The 16,927-nt window shown below is 32.2% G+C and overlaps 1 protein-coding gene across 1 annotated transcript in view; it reads right to left on the bottom strand.

The window, feature by feature from the left end:
* LOC140445057 (uncharacterized) overlaps window positions 1-9,558 on the bottom strand; it is a 34,701-nt gene extending 25,143 nt beyond the window's left edge. Inside the window, exon 1 of the mRNA XM_072536849.1 lies at window positions 9,352-9,558. Coding sequence (XP_072392950.1) covers window positions 9,352-9,400 — 49 coding nt within the window. The 5' untranslated portion in view covers window positions 9,401-9,558. The remainder of the gene's footprint in view (window positions 1-9,351) is intronic.
* Window positions 9,559-16,927: the final 7,369 nt, after the last annotated feature.

Here is a 16,927-nt window from a genome sequence, read left to right as displayed (position 1 = left end):
GTATCATTAACAATAAAATTATTGGTCCTTATTTTTTTGAGGGTACAGTTGATGGTGAGGTTTATCTAGATTTTTTAATTAGCAGTAATTATCTTAGATTTTTAGTGCCTACATTACGAAGATTTTTTCCTGATGTCAATCATACAAATCAGATAGATGGATCTATTTACTACCAACAAGACAGAGCTCTTCCGCATTTTGCACGTATAGTTAGAAATTATTTAAACGAGGTTTTTCCCAATAGGTGGATTGGAAGACGTGTAACGATCGAATGGCCGGCTAGATCCCAGATTTGAGTCCTCTCGATTACTTCTTATAGGGTTATTTAAAATCTAAAGTATATTTTAATAGACCAAACAATATTGCACCAAACTTAAAAAACTTTATATTTATAAACCTAGGACTAAAATCCCTTTCTAACAAGGTACCACACGACCCCCTTTGTTATTTAAAATTTTCGAGGGGGTGCTTATAATTCAAAGGGGGTGCTGGAAGGGGATAATATTTTCATACTGTAAATTGTCAATTTAAGAATAAAAATCGACCTGTTTCAGGTTTTTTCAGATAGTACATAATAACGCCAAAAATGAATTTATTCCATACATATGGACCGCATGGTATGTTATAATATATACATGTATATATAAATTAAAACCACTCGTTTTATTTAAAAACAGTACAGTGTCAATACAACCGGAAAATCATCATTAACAAAGTTTTTATATTCTAAGAGAACTACGAATTCATAACTACTTAATTATTTATAAGTACAAAGTCTGTTTAAAATGTATCTTGAAAATTCTAGGCGCTGGAACTTATAATCACGAAATGTTGGTTTTTTTTTTCATTAAATATGAAAAACAAATTTGTAATAATAATATTAATAAAAATGTATTTTTTAGGTAAATATATCCGACACACATACGCAAAATAAAGTCCATGAACAAACTTTTTATAAAAAAAACAAATAAATTATATCTAGCTAAGTAAGAATATGTGACAGACGTGAGAATTGAGTGAATAAATAATATACAGGGTCTTTCTAAGTCATGCGACAAATTCAGGAGATGATTGCTTGAGATGATTGCAATAAGATGAAATTAAGATGAGTCGTTCCCATAACAAAACTTCCTCAGCCCACTCCTTAAGGGTGATATCACCCTTAAAAGGTGGTGACTAAAATTGAGTTTTTATTGTTATTATTTTTTTTTTATCTGTAATTTTCGTGCACTCGCAAAGGACTAACCACGGGTATTTTTTCAATATTCTTATTACATTATACGGTGATGAAATTAGCAACGTTTATTTCGTATCAAAACCTTTTATCGAGATGAAGTTGAATGAAACAAAATTTAACTTAACATCTTTATTTTATTTAAAACTTTTTTTATTCTTAGATTTTTTTCCCAAAATGAATAGCTGCAAAAAAATAAACATCATAATTTATAATTTTTTAATTAACAGTAAAAATGTAAAATGTAATAAGATTCATGCTGGAAATGACCACTTATACCTTAATATTTTTAATTACAAAGTTTTAGAATAGTAGGCTGCTGTCACTTTGACAATTCATTTACCGTATTTACCCAATGTTTATTCCAATTTTAATAGGCTGATGTCAAGCACTTTTGTTGCTAGATACCAATCGAAGTTTACTTGTAAGTTTGTAGCTTGTTATTTTTGCGTTATCAGTCTATTGTTTATTTTATAACATGTATACAAACGCTGAAATGGCCGACATGCATTTTGTGTATGTTATGGCAAATGGTAATTCTCAACAAGCTACACGTCTTTTATGCCAAACGGGTCGTTAACGACCCAACTAACAAAAATATGTTCCAAGCAAATATGTCGAATTTACCAGTGGCCATTTGTTTACAAGTTCATTCCTGACTATGCAAGTAAGCAGTTTATTTATTGCAAACGGTTTATTTACATATAGTGTCCATCAAAATAAACCTTGAATAAAGTTCGCAGCATGGCTTCATTCAAAAATGTAATTTAAATGTAAAAAGTACATTTAAATAAATCATTTTATTAATTAAATTCATTTTATATAGTTAAACACTAGTTGTGTTGTCACATTATAATATTACTAGTATGAAAATAATTTTATATATGTCATAAATATAATATTATATTTTGATGGGTCGTTAACGACCCGTTGGGTACATGACATATCATAATGAGAAAATTTTGTTTTAGTAAGAAACCATTATCTACTGCAGAAATTCTGGAGGAAATAGAAAAAATTGAAAATGGTGAGGATATACCGGATGATAACATATATTTTGCCTACAGATAATAATGGATGGTTAACCGATTCGGATTCTGGAGACGAGGAATGTAATGATCTGGATAGACATAGAGGTCAATTAAATGCCCATGCTGAAGTACAATTTCAGAATGATGAGAAAAACATAGAAAATGAAGTTCTTCAAGAATCATCTGATTTTAATGTAAAACATCGAACAAAAAAAAATAAAGAAAATGCCACGCAAATGGTCGAACATAATAAATTTGTCAACATTACATCCCGATTCCAATCTACCGAGATTACCAGTTTTAACACGTACTTCTGAAAGTAACCCAGTTGAATTTTTTGAATTTTTCATGAGCAGAGAAATAATAGAGTAAAATTCGTAAACTAATTTTCGAAACCAAATTCGAAACCAAAATCTTAACTGCCTTTTTCCTTAGAAATAATAGAGTATTTAATTACAGAAACAACCAATTATGCTGCCTTGAAAAATCAAAATATTTCAATTGAAATTGACGAATTTTATGTATTCTTGGGAATTTTAATTTTAAGTGGTTAGATTCCATTGCCAAGGCGAAGAATGTATTGGGAAAACTCCGATGATACACATAATATTTTAGTAACGAAGTCTATGAGACGCAATAGATTTGAAGAGATATTTTGATTTTTTCATGCTGCAGACAACAACCACCTTGCCGAAAATGATAAATTAGCCAAGATTAGACTTTTCATCGACAAATTAAATACAAAGTTTTTAAGGTTTGTACCCATTGAAAATCAAATTTATATCGACGAATCTATGATTGGAGTTAAATGTGTCGATAGCAATTAAAGTAAATTGTATACTCACGCTTAATCAAGCCGTTAAGAGCGATGCTGGGAATATTTATATTCCACTATGCATCAACAATTTACCCATATAAATTACCATCATTCTTGTACTCATTGCGTCGAGTAAGGACGATAAATATACGAAAATGGTTGCGTTTCGATTTAATTTGAATCTCTTACCACTCCCTTACACGTGTTTCAGGGTCTACCCGTCATCAGAAAGAGTTTGTAAGAAGACTCAAACCAAATCAAAACCAACCGACTACTCTGGCAATTATAGAAAAAATAATTACCAGAGTATGCTACTCGAAACATCTAGTGATAAAAATGTAATTGTATAAAAGGTATATTAAGGCTTTCTCTAAGTATATTTTGAATGGGGTTGGAGATGTGGAACAACCCTGCAGGAGCCCTTTTGTTGTGGTGAAGTCTCCTATGATTCTTGTTCCCATTTTAATGGACACTTTATTTTCTTTATACAGAGCTTTTGTAGCTTCTATGAGTTCTTTTATTATTAGTAGTATTTCTAGTTTATACATTGCCTCCCATACGCCTCTCTCATACGCCTTTCTCAGGTCCTTCTTCTTCTTCTTCTTCTGGTTCCTATCCGTTTCGGATGTTGGAAATCATATTGGCAATCATGACCTTGCTCGCTGCGGCTCGAAACAGCTCCGTTGAGGTTTTCTCAGGTCCACAAATGCGAAATGTATATCTCTATTTTTTGGTTGTTTCTTTTCTAACAGTTGTTCCATTGTGTATATGTGGTCTATGCATGATCTTCCTGCCATGAAGCTTGCCTGATCCTCCCCGATTTTGCCTTTTATCGCTTGCTCTATCTTTTCTCGCAGTATCTTTCCATATAATCTTCCTATTGATGATATTACGCCTATTCCTCTGTAGTTTTCGCATCGTTTTCTATCTCCTTTCTTAAATATAGATGTCATATATGCCTCCGTCCATTCCTTTGGGAGCTGTTCTCCATTTATGGCATTCTGAAATATTCATTGTATCATCCGGTGTAATCTTTTTGATCTGTATTTTATAAGCTCAGGTGAGATGCCTCCAGGTCCCGGTGCTTTCTTATTTTTGATTGCTTTTTTGGCCGTTCTCATTTCCCTATCTGTTATTTCTATTTCTTGTTGTGGGGATCTGCTTCGTCTTCGCCTGTTTTCTTTTCCAATGAATTGTGGTCTTTGTTCTGTTAACAGTTCCTTGTAATAGACCTTCCATTCTTTGTCCTGTATATTTCCCAATTTAATTTTTTCTTTTGAGTTTTGTTTCAATCCTCTTCAGTACTTTCCATGACTCCGAAGTTCTTGTACCTCCTATGTATATTTCAATATTTAAGCAGGTTCTTTTGCATTCTTCATTCTTTTGTTGTGTTGTTTGTTTTTTCACTTCCCTATTTTTTTCTCTATATTCTTTATAAACTTCATCGTTGTTTGTAGTCAGCTATTTTCTGTATAGTTGCTTTTTTTCTTCAATTATTCTTTTTGTTGGTTCATTTATTTCATAACAGTGCTGTTTATTTGTTATATGTTTTTTTTTTCTCCAAGGGCTTCGAATGCTGCTTGTTTTATACTTGCCTTTATATGCTCGTATATTTCTTCGATGTTGCCGTATCTAAATTCTATTAATTTTTGGTCTAGACGTTGTTGGTATAGTTCTCTTATTGATTGTTCTTGGACTAGTTCTATATTGTATTGTTTTTCTCTTATAGTGTTCAACGGTTCTTCTGTAGAGGGGGTCTTGTTATGTTTCCAATTAATTGGAATTGTAATCATATTATAAAAATAATTTCACAAATTAGTAGAAATACTATAGAAAGGCGCCTCGCTGAAGAAGATGTGCATGTAAGCATGCCAGTCAGAGCACTAGCTTTAAACGTAAATGATCGTAGAATTAGATTGAAATTTTCCAGAGAACACACTGACTGGAACTTTGATGACTGGGAGCACGTTCACAGATGACTCGAGGTAATACTTATATGGCCCAGATAGACGTGGGGAATGTCAGCTAATAGGTGTAGAACTTTTTTTATGTACCTACAGCTTACACCCCAGTTCTACCTTATGAAAATGATGATGAAAAACAGAAAGCAGGTTCATCAACCACGTGTTTAAAACGACTAAAGGTAGTAATTCGTTGGTTCGACGTTGTCAAAATGTGTACATTTTTCTTATTTTCCCATATTTTTACAAAAAATGTCAGGTATTAGGGGAATGTCAGAAATGGATGCACTTACCTTATATCGTTTTTTGGTCATTTATCTTGATATGATATTATTGAACTATCGAATTATTGAACAATATTATTGTGATAACATATGTTTAAAAAAGAAAAAGCTGTGTTTACTATGTACTTTAAGCGTATTTTTGTGTTTCTTTTTCTAGAGTTATTACAAAATTGATTATTAAAAGAAGATTATTTTGTAAAAGTGAAAAGATGTTTTAAACAATGGAAAATCTGTTTTAGACAATAAATATCTTAGATTTATGGCTTGTCGTTTCACATGATATAAAAATCATAAGATATAATAACCAACTGCGATTGGTGTAGGGTGGGGTACATTGATACGTGGGGCATCAAGGGACAATTCGAATTTACCGCCTTAATACAATCGAATATTTCCAGTATTTCAGTTATAGGCGCGCTGTCAGTCGATAAGAAGCCATCATAGCTCTTATATGTGTAGAAGTGCATATAAACATTTTGTGGCCAGTTGAAAATTTTAGGCGTCAAAAGTAAGTTTTTTAACATTTCATCATATGGTAATTTAACCCTCAAAACAAAGAGTGTTGCTATTCGTGATTTAATGTAATAATCTAAGATGTTTATAGGCTAAATGCCATATTTAGTTACAAGGTTAGAGTGCATTGTAAACTGACGACGTAATTTTTTCGACGCCAGGGTCGGTTGGGGCAGATTGGACCAAATAGACGGGGGCAGATTGTAGAGATAGATTGCAGAGTGTGGTACATTGTAAGAATCTGTTCCATTTATTAAGTTAAAACTCTAGTAAAAATGTTGGTAGGTACAGGTTTTGTTTTTTTTTACAGATGGTAAGAAATTACAAACGAAAAACAAATCGTGCAGATATAAATTCTGGAGATATAAAGAAAGCGGATTGGGAAGTAATTAAAAATAAAACAACAATTAGAAATGCCGCTTTAACGTTCAACATATCTAAAACCACTCTTCATAGACATGTGAAAAAATTAAGGTCTAAAACACAACATTTACAAATTGATGATTCAGCAAATGAATCACTTAGTGAAGGCGATTCCCCACATACGTCAAAATATGCATCCAGACAAGTCTTCACAGCAAAAGAAGAAGCTGAATTGGAAAAGTATTTTTCAAAGTCGTCAGCAATGCATTTCGGCTTAACGTATTCTAACGCCAGGTCACTGACCTATCAGTATGCTGTAGCCCTAAAAACCAACTTTCCTCCAAACTGGTCTGAACATCAGCAAGCAGGTAAGGAATGGATGAGAGGATTTATGAAACGTCATCCTAACTTATCTTACAGGAAACCCGAAAACGTTAGTATTTCTAGGATATCTGCCTTTAATCCAGCAAATGTAAGAGTATTTTTTGAAAATTATACTGTGGTTCAAGCAAAATATAAATTTTCTCCAGATCGAATAGTAAACCTGGACGAAACAGCAATAACAACAGTATTGCAGACACCAAAAATTATTTGTCAGAGTGGACTAAAGCAAATTGGCCAATGCGTATCTGCTGAAAGAGGAAACTTAGTAACGTTCTGTGGTATTATTACAGCGACTGGTTCAACTGTCCCTCCTGTGTATATATTTCCGAGGGTGCATATGAAGGATGCGTTTATGTTTGGATCGGTACCTGGTTCAATGGGGTTTGCATCTAAAAGTGGGTGGATGACGGCGGACATATTTGTAAAGGTGCTGGAACACATACAAAAACATATGAATTGCTCCATTGATAACAAAGTACTGTTAATTGTCGATAACCATGAAACTCATGTTTCTTTGGCTGCTATAAATTATTTCAGAGCAAATGGACTAGTTATGTTATCATTCCCACCACACTGCACCCATAGAATGCAGCCCCTAGACGTGGGAGTATATGGACCCATTTAAAAGTCGATGCAAGGTGGCTTTTAACGACTACATTCTGAGCCACCCTGGCAAAGGAATCACAATATACGATATTGCTCATTTAACCGCCAATCCATCATTGCTATCATTTAATCCGGTCAATATAATTAATGCTTTCCGTAAGTGTGGTATCTGGCCCATTAATTCACAAATTTTTAATGATTCGGATTTTATTGGTGTTTTGCACGAAGAGCAAAATCTTTTGGACGAGAATAAAGAAAATTCCACTTCAGAAGTAAATAAGTCTTCTAATTCCATAGAAGATAACACAATCGCAGAAGCTTCAACTTTGCTTAACACAACTCCCGAAAGTTCACTGAAAATTAATATTATAAGCAATGTTCGTTTAGTTCCTGCCAGCAATACAAACGAGAATGTTAAGGAGTTTGTGACTTCACTCATTACTGATATTGTGAATACTGTATTACATAATGTTACAAGTTCCTCCAAAGCCTCAAAAAAACAGTTTGTCAGCCTGCAAGATATAAGGCCCTATCCAACACTTTCACTAAACCGAAAAAAGTCAAATCGCAAACAAGGTAGATCCAAAATCTATACCAGTACACCTGAAAAGAATGAAATTGAAATAGAAACAAAAAGAAGAGAAGAAAAGAAATTAAAAGTAGTGAAACGAAAAATACCAGGTAATAAGGTGAAAGATGATTTTAAAAGTGTAGAAGTAGAACACAAAAACCGAGGACGCAATTCAATTTCATTCAACTCAATCTCAAGAGAAGAAAAGAAATTGAAAGTAGTTAAACGAAAAAAAACCGAGTAATGTGGTGAACGATGATTTTAAAAGTGTAGAAGTAGAACACAAAAACCGAGGAGGCAACTCAATTTCATTTGGTCAAGGTATTAGTGATAGTAAAAAAAAGAGGTCTATTGTAAGACCTAAACCTCCAAAAAGGAAACTTAGTTCTTCATCAAGTGATTCAGATGCCTCATTGGAATTGAAAAATTCATCTGATTCAGATATAGACATGACGGAAGATTATGAAATGGATGGTTTACTTGACGATACCAACATTTCTGTAGGGTATTTTATTCTTGTAAAATTTGCGACAAAAAGATCAACATATCATTATGTAGGCTGTGTTCAAGATATCACCGACCCAGCTGAACCAGTGGTCAAATTTATGAGAAGAAAGCAAAATTATGGATTTTTTTACCCGATACAGGATGATATTAGCTCTATTCTAAAACGCGATATTGTAGCTAAACTGCCAAAACCCGATGAAGTGTCAGGGAGTACCAGAAGGCTGGCATCTTATATTAACTTTCCTGTTTCATTTATGAACTATGTTTTATAAACTTTGTGTGTATGTTGTTTTATGAAAATCATAAATAAATGCATCAAAAAGATCAATTTCGTTATTAGTTTCATGTTTATGACCATTGGGGCAGCTAGAGACTATGTGTTCCAAAGTACCCCTCGACGATACCAAACTGCCCCACCATGGGGCACATTGGGAAAATGAGGTATGTAATTTTATTTTTATTTTTTTCATGAATTATTTATAAATTTATTATTTATTATTTTATAGTTCAAAAAAAAAAATAGTATCGTGAATCATCATACTAACTATTCCCGTGTTTGCTGGACTTACTAATACAAACAGTACCAAAATATAAGCTCCCAAAAAAAAAGTGTACCAAACTACCCCACCCTACCCTACAATAAGTATAAGTTTACGAGATTCATAAAAAAACATAAGAAAAATGATGATACCTACAGTAGAATTCAATAAAAAAAGTAACAAAAACATGTAAAGTAACCAAATGATGGAAAACCGAAACACTCAAGAAAAATGGATAGCCAAACAAAAAACAATGGCCTTGAAACTGCACTAAACGCCCAAAAATATCAACAGTATGAACCGTCCTTTTCGCTCAGTATGATATGTACCTATTATTGTACAAAAATTATGAAATATTCAAAATGATTTATATTATCGTTAAAATTAGTTATAAATTTGTAAAATTAAAAAATAGTTACAGTTAACTCTATCAAAAAAGCTATTTTGTTTGTATTTGTTTTAAATATAAAAATTAAACAACTCAATTAACCAACTTTAAAATTAAATAAGTTCTAATGAAGCAATAAAGAGAAAAAATTACCTTTTTGGAAAATAGCAATAAAAATCACGGTACTGATAACAAACTTCATTTTCCAACACCAAACAAACACTAAATTGCGCGGTTAAAATCCGAAAGTAGTAGGTACTATTATAAACATATAGAACTACTTTGACCTCTACCGTAAGAAACCTACTTCTGGCTGTGTTAGGTACCTTGCGCTCAACGAATTTGTGTGGTGATTAAGCAAAGATTCTGTATTCATTTCAGTTTCTCTCCCACCGATTATAACCACACGGTGAAGTTGAAATCGCAATGAATTTAAAGTAGGAACAAGGTGATCGTATATTAGAATAGTCGTTTGGTCAATTTTGTTTATGTAACAGGTAAGTGATGATAAGAACAGCAGAAAACTTTGATATTACAAATTTAAATATCTGAAGTAAAGTATCTGATGTGATAAATTATACACAAAATCAGAAAATATCTAATATATATACAGGGTGTTTCAAAAAGGTATGTCATAAATTAAATCACGCACTCCGGGGACAAAAATAAATTGATTGAATCCAACTTACGCTAGTACAAAAGTGTACACAAAAGAAGTTACAGCCCTTTGAAGTTACAAAATAAAAATTGTTTTTTGCATTATCTCCTAAACTACTTGACATTTTTTTTAATAAAAATGGACACGTTACTTTCTTGTTCTGAAAGCATTTTTCGTACAAAAGAAACAACAAAATCTAAGCGCACAGAAAAATTTTAAGGGGGTGTGAAGCCCTAAATCCCTCCGAACTTTTGAGTAAAAACTTTGTACGCTGTGCACAAGAGGATTAAACTGCGATAATTTTCACATTTCAGTTCATTACCTTTTTATAGATTAGGTATATAATCCCAGTTTTCTAGTCGATATGAATCTTTTCGTCATTTTAAATCTCGTTTATGAGCATATGCATTTATGCTATTATGTGTTCGCCACCTAATTTATAAGTTTAGAGGGGATATTGTCGATACATGAAGCCTTGAAATTCTTTTGTGCCTATATCACTAAGGCCTTTTTGACATGCTTTTGGGTTTGAGGTGCCGGGCCTGCTACCAGCCACTCAAAAAAAAACAATAGGAAAAATACAATCTAACACAGTACTACTTCTAAGTATCTAAAATTGTGAACTCGTTTTAACTGGATGTTATTTAGGTCAATGCGACAGTTTTCCTCGGTTTTGCTAATTACAGCAAAACTTCTGTTAACGGGCACCTTTCTACCATGGAAATCTCTGCTGAACGGACAGTTTTAGGTCACCGAACATTTGAGATGTGAGTAAATAGGAAGACACATCCGAACAATGAACCCTCTTCCCATCGACTCCTAACAAAATTTGCCTTCAGTTTTTCTATCATAAAAATCCAGCAACTCTAAACCTCTTTTTTATTTCAATTGATTAAGCGGTAACTCTACAAAACGGACAATTATTTCCCCCGTTGGTTTCCGTTATGGAGAAGTTTCACTGTACCATTACTTTAGTTTTTTGAAGATTTATGATTTATCGTCAGTCCCATTGCTTCACTTACATTATTAACTCTGTCTAGTATAATGTAAGTCTCCTACTCTTTCCGCTTTCAGAAAGGTATATTCTGCATATCTGTTATTGTTAATATATTTACTCTTTATTTTTATACCAATTTCGGTATACGCTTCTAGTATAGTGGTTGAAAGATTTTTCATGGTTGCTTCTTGGTTCCAATAAAGGTTTTGAATTATGCGGAGGTTTTTTCCGTCTAGCTTAATTTTCTGTTTAATATTAGTTAAATTTGAGATATTAGTCATGCATAGTTGCAATTGGCCAGCAATTTTAACAGTTTTATTAGAAGAGAGAGATTAGCAGAATTTAAATTCCATCATCGTATTTAAATACAGATTTTTTAACAACCTATATTTTCCAATCCTATCACATATGTTAAGTTGACGACCGCTATGTCATTTTATAACATTACCGAGTTGTTCACATCGATTAAAGCTGTAAAGATGTCAAAATTATGTGTAATATCAGTTTGCTAAAGACTAAACTAAATCATATTTATAGCACTTACCCTTTAAAACCCTACTAAAATAATTACCGTACTTTTAACAATTTTAGTACAATTTTAAAGATGCTACAGCTTATTTGAAGTACTTTGTCTCAGTGGCGGACGGTCAGGGCAGGTCAGGCAGTGCCGACCCACACTTTTATAGATATAGATTTTTTTTAATAAATAATTTAATCAGTATTTCAATCATTAATTGTGGCAGGTAATTAGTTGATGTCATTTGTTTCTGTGAAAAAAAAATATCTGTGAGACAATAAAGACTAAATTTTATTCATGGTTTTTAAATGAATTCGTCCAATCTGAGCGTTAAGTGATCCCTGCGCAAGACACGTTTCAAATTAATGATCCGAAATCGGAGACATCCATCCACCTGTGAATTCCTAAAAAGACACGTTTCGGGAGTTCGGCAAGACGATCCTAAGCTTGGCGATTTACATGTAAACATCAAAGGAATATTAGTTGATGAGCAACCAAACATACAGTTCTTTCCATATGAATTTAATTACCAAGTACGGCAAATTTAAATTTGCCGATGTTTCATTTGGATTGGTGTTTGGTCGCGCACTGTACCTTGCGAGCGCGGGATGAAATGTTATTTCGGGATGGATAAGTACTTAAGAACTTAAGTAGTGAAGTGAAGTGATATTGAGTGCACGAACAAGCTTTTATTTCTGTGATTTATTTTTATTTTCTAAAGTAATACTGTGATATGTTACGTCTGCCGTAAATAGTTAAAGGTTAAATGGTTTTTTGATATATTAGAAGTTTTTTTTTAATTAAAGTGTAAACTAATTCAGGTAAATTAACCTAAAAAATGCAAGCTACGGGAGAAACTGTAAGTATTGATTAATATGATATTGTAAATTACATTTTGCAAAATGGGTTTTCATGTATTCCATACGAAGAACAAATTGTCATTAAAAATAAGGGTTAAATAATTATTGAAATACTGATTAAATTAAATATTAAAAAAAATCTATAATATCTACAAAGGTGTGGGTCGGCACTGCCGACCCTGTCCACCCTGACCGGCCACCACTGAGACAAAGTACTTCAAATAAGCTGTAGCATCTTTAAAATTGTACTAAAATTGTTAAAAATACGGTAATTACTTTAGTAGGTTTTTAAAGGGTAAGTGCTATAAATATGATTTAGTTTAGTCTTTAACAAACTGATATTACACATAATTTTGACATCTTTACAGCTTTAGTAGCATCGATGTAAACAACTCGGTAATGTTATAAAATGACAAAGCGGTCGTCAATGTACAACTTAACATTATGTGATAGGATTGGAAAACATAGGTTGTTAAAAAATCTGTATTTAAATACGATGATGGAATTGAAATTCTGCTAATCTTTCACTTCTAATAAAACTGTTAAAACTGCTGGCCAATTGCAACTATGCCTAAAATGTCCCGGCTTATAAATATTAGTGAGGGGGGTCATTTTCAGATAATTGGTACAGCAAGTACACTTGGCTTACCGAGAGTGAAATAAAAAACAAACTTTTCTGTTGGCCTTGCATTTTATTTTCGACAAATAGGGACAAACATCAAAATCATAACACACATAAAGCCAGATTAAATTAGATTTATTTGGAAAACAAAATATCTGTTTCATTAGATAATGCCCAACGTGAAAATGCTATTAAACATAACGATATTGTAAAAAATAGTCACGCAGTTTTACGTCGTTTAATTGATATTGTAATTTTTTTATTTTGTCATGAATTATTTTTTAGGGGACACGACGAATCGAAGCATTCGTTAAATCAAGGTAATTATAGACAACTAATAAAAATGTTTAAGAAATACGATTTGGAATTTTCTAATTTACTTTCTGATTCGAAGACATTTAGCGATGTATCTAAAACAATCCAGAATGAATTAATAGAATCAATATCATGTCATTCACAATTATCAATTGTTGTGCGATAGGCGTTACATGGTAATATAAATATTTATGAGAGTTTTTTAGGTTTTACAGACGTGAGTAAAAGCCATAAGGCAGAATATATTTTTGGTGTTTTAAAGGACAGATTAAAATTTTTTAATATCAAAAATAAATTGGTGGGCAAACTTATGACGGCGCTGCCGTGATGTCTGGTGAATTGAATGGTCTCCAGGCAAAAGTTAAAACTATTGCACCGCAAGCTTTATTTACTCACTGTCATGCGCATAGAATGAATTTAGTTTTTGCAGGATACATGTAAAAAAATTAAAGAATGTCGTCTTTTTTTGCCAGTTTAAGCAGATTTGCTTCATTTGTCTCAAGCTCGCCTAAACAGACTAATGTTTTAGAACGGTTTGTTTCGAAAAAAATAACAACAGTTTATCAGATGGGATGGAATTTTAAATCTCGGTTAGTTTTCACTGTAGCAGATTTTCGTGAACAGCTTTTGGAAGTTTTTGATTTTATTATTGAATGCGACGATTTTGAAAGTGATGATATCTTGATCAGTGAAGCAATCGATTTGAAAACATTATTAAATGATTACTCTTTTAACATAGGTACTTTTAAATATTTTTAAGAAAGTGTTTACCCAAACCGATTTGATATTCAATGTTGTTCAAAATCAGTTAACTGACATTATATGCATTCCAAAAATATAATAACAAAACTGGTGCAAAATCTCAGAGATTTTCGTAATGATAGTAATTTCCAGTATATACGCAGTAACGTTTTGGACTCGCTTGATATTTCCGAACCCCCCAAAAAAAACAAAGGCATGACACAGAAACAGATCTCGAAAAACGAGTATATTTTGAAATTTTGGATACTATTATTATACAAATAGATACTCGTTTTTCGAATTTTGAAGATTTGCAAATTTTTGACCTCTTTGACGATTCAAAATTTAAAAGTTACGCCAAAGAATTTCCAAGATATTTATTAGACAGGTTAATTAAATTTATTAAATTAATTAAATTATCCATCATTCTTTAATAAAATAAAATTAGAAAATCAATTAAAAGTTTTATATGTTAATCCAAATATTTTCGGAAGGTGGGATAACTTATAAGATATGTATAATTTTATATACTGCAATTCATTACAACAAACTGTTACCGAAATTAATAAATTATTGTCATTAATTATCTCATTACCACCGTCTGCCTCAAATGAACGAGATTTCACTTGTCTCAAAAGAATCAAAACGTATTGTCGAAACACCATCAAACAAGAGAGAATGCCAAGCTTGTCTCAAATGTCAACAGAAAAAAAACTTTTAAAATCTCTCCAAAACTCTAATAAATTTTACGATGACGTTATAACCCATTTTGCTACTTCCAAACAACGTAGACTAGAGTGAATTTATAAACATGTTTAGGTTCTAAATTTATAGGAAAGAACAAAAAAAAACAGAAAAAAAAATTATGACAAAAAATACCTTGCCGACCTTGTCTTTCAAGCCACGAGCCGCCACTGCTTTGTCTTTACAATGTTATACTGTAAAGCAATTAACCTAACAAAGAGTCGCTCTTTTTTTTCTTAAACGAGTAAACTAGTGCAATTGACAGCTTTATTTTCATAAGTGATGGATTCGACCGTTACTTGGTGGAAATTCATTTTATATAACAATAAAACACTGAAAAACTTTGTTTTCAAAAACTCTGCCGAAACAGCTGTAGTGGTAAAATATTTTGTGGAAATTTTGAAAACAAAGCTTTTCAGTGTTTTATTGTTATACTTTATTTTCATCTTAGTTTTAAGTTTATAAATCCATTGGCATTTATGAATAAAATCGTATCTACAAAAAGTGTTTGATTAAAAATATACATACGTTTATTTCATGACGTTAGTTTTACAACTTATTTAATAATAATATATAACAGCAATAATATTATGATATTACGGGCAAGATGTAGTGTTAATACCTATATCTTTAATTAACAATGTACATGAATGGTGAAGGTCAAGTTTAAACAATAGCATTAGTAAGTATGTGTCTCATTGCTAATATTCATTTAATTTCTAAGAAACATGTATAGATGTTTAGTTCCCAGCATAAATACACAACCTTTAACAAGAAATAGTATTCGTGATACAAACAATTACTACCTTCGACCTCTAAAATTTCAATTACTCAGCATAAGGCAATCATCTTTAGACTTTAATGTAAAACTTTTTATAATAATTTTATTATAAACTTTTTATAATAAAAAGTAATGTATTTTACAAAAGCATTTTCCAGTAAATTCAAATATTGTTCTTGAAATATTAATACCAATAATCAAGATACCTAATTCATTTGTTTTTTTGTACTCAAGTATAAAACAAACAAGGTTGCTATAATAGGTTATTTATACCAAATATGAGAATATTTGTGGTTATATAATCAGTCAACCAAGAAGACAAATCCAAAAATTAGATTGTGTACCTATGTGTATATACGCGACAGGTTAAAACATTGGTTGGCAACCTCAGAATTATTATTATTATTTATTATTGTTATACATAAGCGAGGGCAGAGGAACTAAGTCCCTATTATGCCCAAAAACAAAGAAATTTCATTAATAACCTACTAGTAAAAAAACAAAAAATTACAAATAAAAGAAATAAAATTACAATTTTTGGTTTAAAAGAAAAACAATATTTTAACTATAATGTAAATTATAGTCAAGTCTGTTTTTGAACGAGTTGGTAGAGGGGGCAGAGACAATGTTATCGTTAAGGTTATTCCAGCACTCAAAAACTCTATTTGGTAAAAAGTTCTGCCTTGATCTTGTAGACAAATTTTCTTTCTTCAGTTTGAACTGATGACCTCTGAGGCGTTCATCCCCATCTGATTAATGATAAACATTTCATCGAGATTACCAAAATTGAATTTTAATATTTTAAAAGTTGTAATTAAGTCTCCACGTTGTCGGCGAAGTTCAAAAGAAATTAGGTTAGCCATACTAAGTCTTTCTGTATAAGAAGGTCTTCTCGGTCCCAAAGAAATTCGGGTGGCTTTCCTTTGGACGTTTTCCAACATAGTCTTGTCTCGAACCAGATCAGGATACCACGTTGGTCCAGCGTATTTAAGTATGGGTCTTACGTACAGAGTGTAAAGTTTACAGAATGATTGCATTGAAACTCTCGAAAAACACCTCCGAATAAGATACAGTCTGGAGTTCGCACGTTTACAAATAGAGGTAATATGGTCGGACCAAGTTAGGCTGCTGTTTATGATAACACCAAGATCGTTATACGAAAACACAGAATCTAATGGCTGCCCGTTAACAAAGTACGGCACAAGTGGGTTATTTTTACCAATTCGAAACACTACACATTTTTCCGCGTTTAAGGGTAGTAACCACTGGGAACACCAAGGTAAAATAGAGTCCAAGTCCATTTGGAGGGTTAGCTGGTTTGTGATTAGATTGGCATATATTTTTGTGTCATCAGCGTAGAACGATATTTTACTTAAAACATAATAAGGAACATCGCTGGTGTAAACCGTAAACAGCAGAGGTCCAAGGACGGAACCCTGAGGCACTCCACTTTCCACTAACCTGTCCTGTGAGAAAGATTCGCCAACTCTAACT

This window comes from Diabrotica undecimpunctata, chromosome 7, assembly GCF_040954645.1.
Source record: "Diabrotica undecimpunctata isolate CICGRU chromosome 7, icDiaUnde3, whole genome shotgun sequence".
NCBI lineage: Eukaryota > Metazoa > Arthropoda > Insecta > Coleoptera > Chrysomelidae > Diabrotica > Diabrotica undecimpunctata.
The sequence above is the reverse complement of the archived record's forward strand: the minus strand, read 5'-3'. Positions and strand labels throughout refer to the sequence as shown.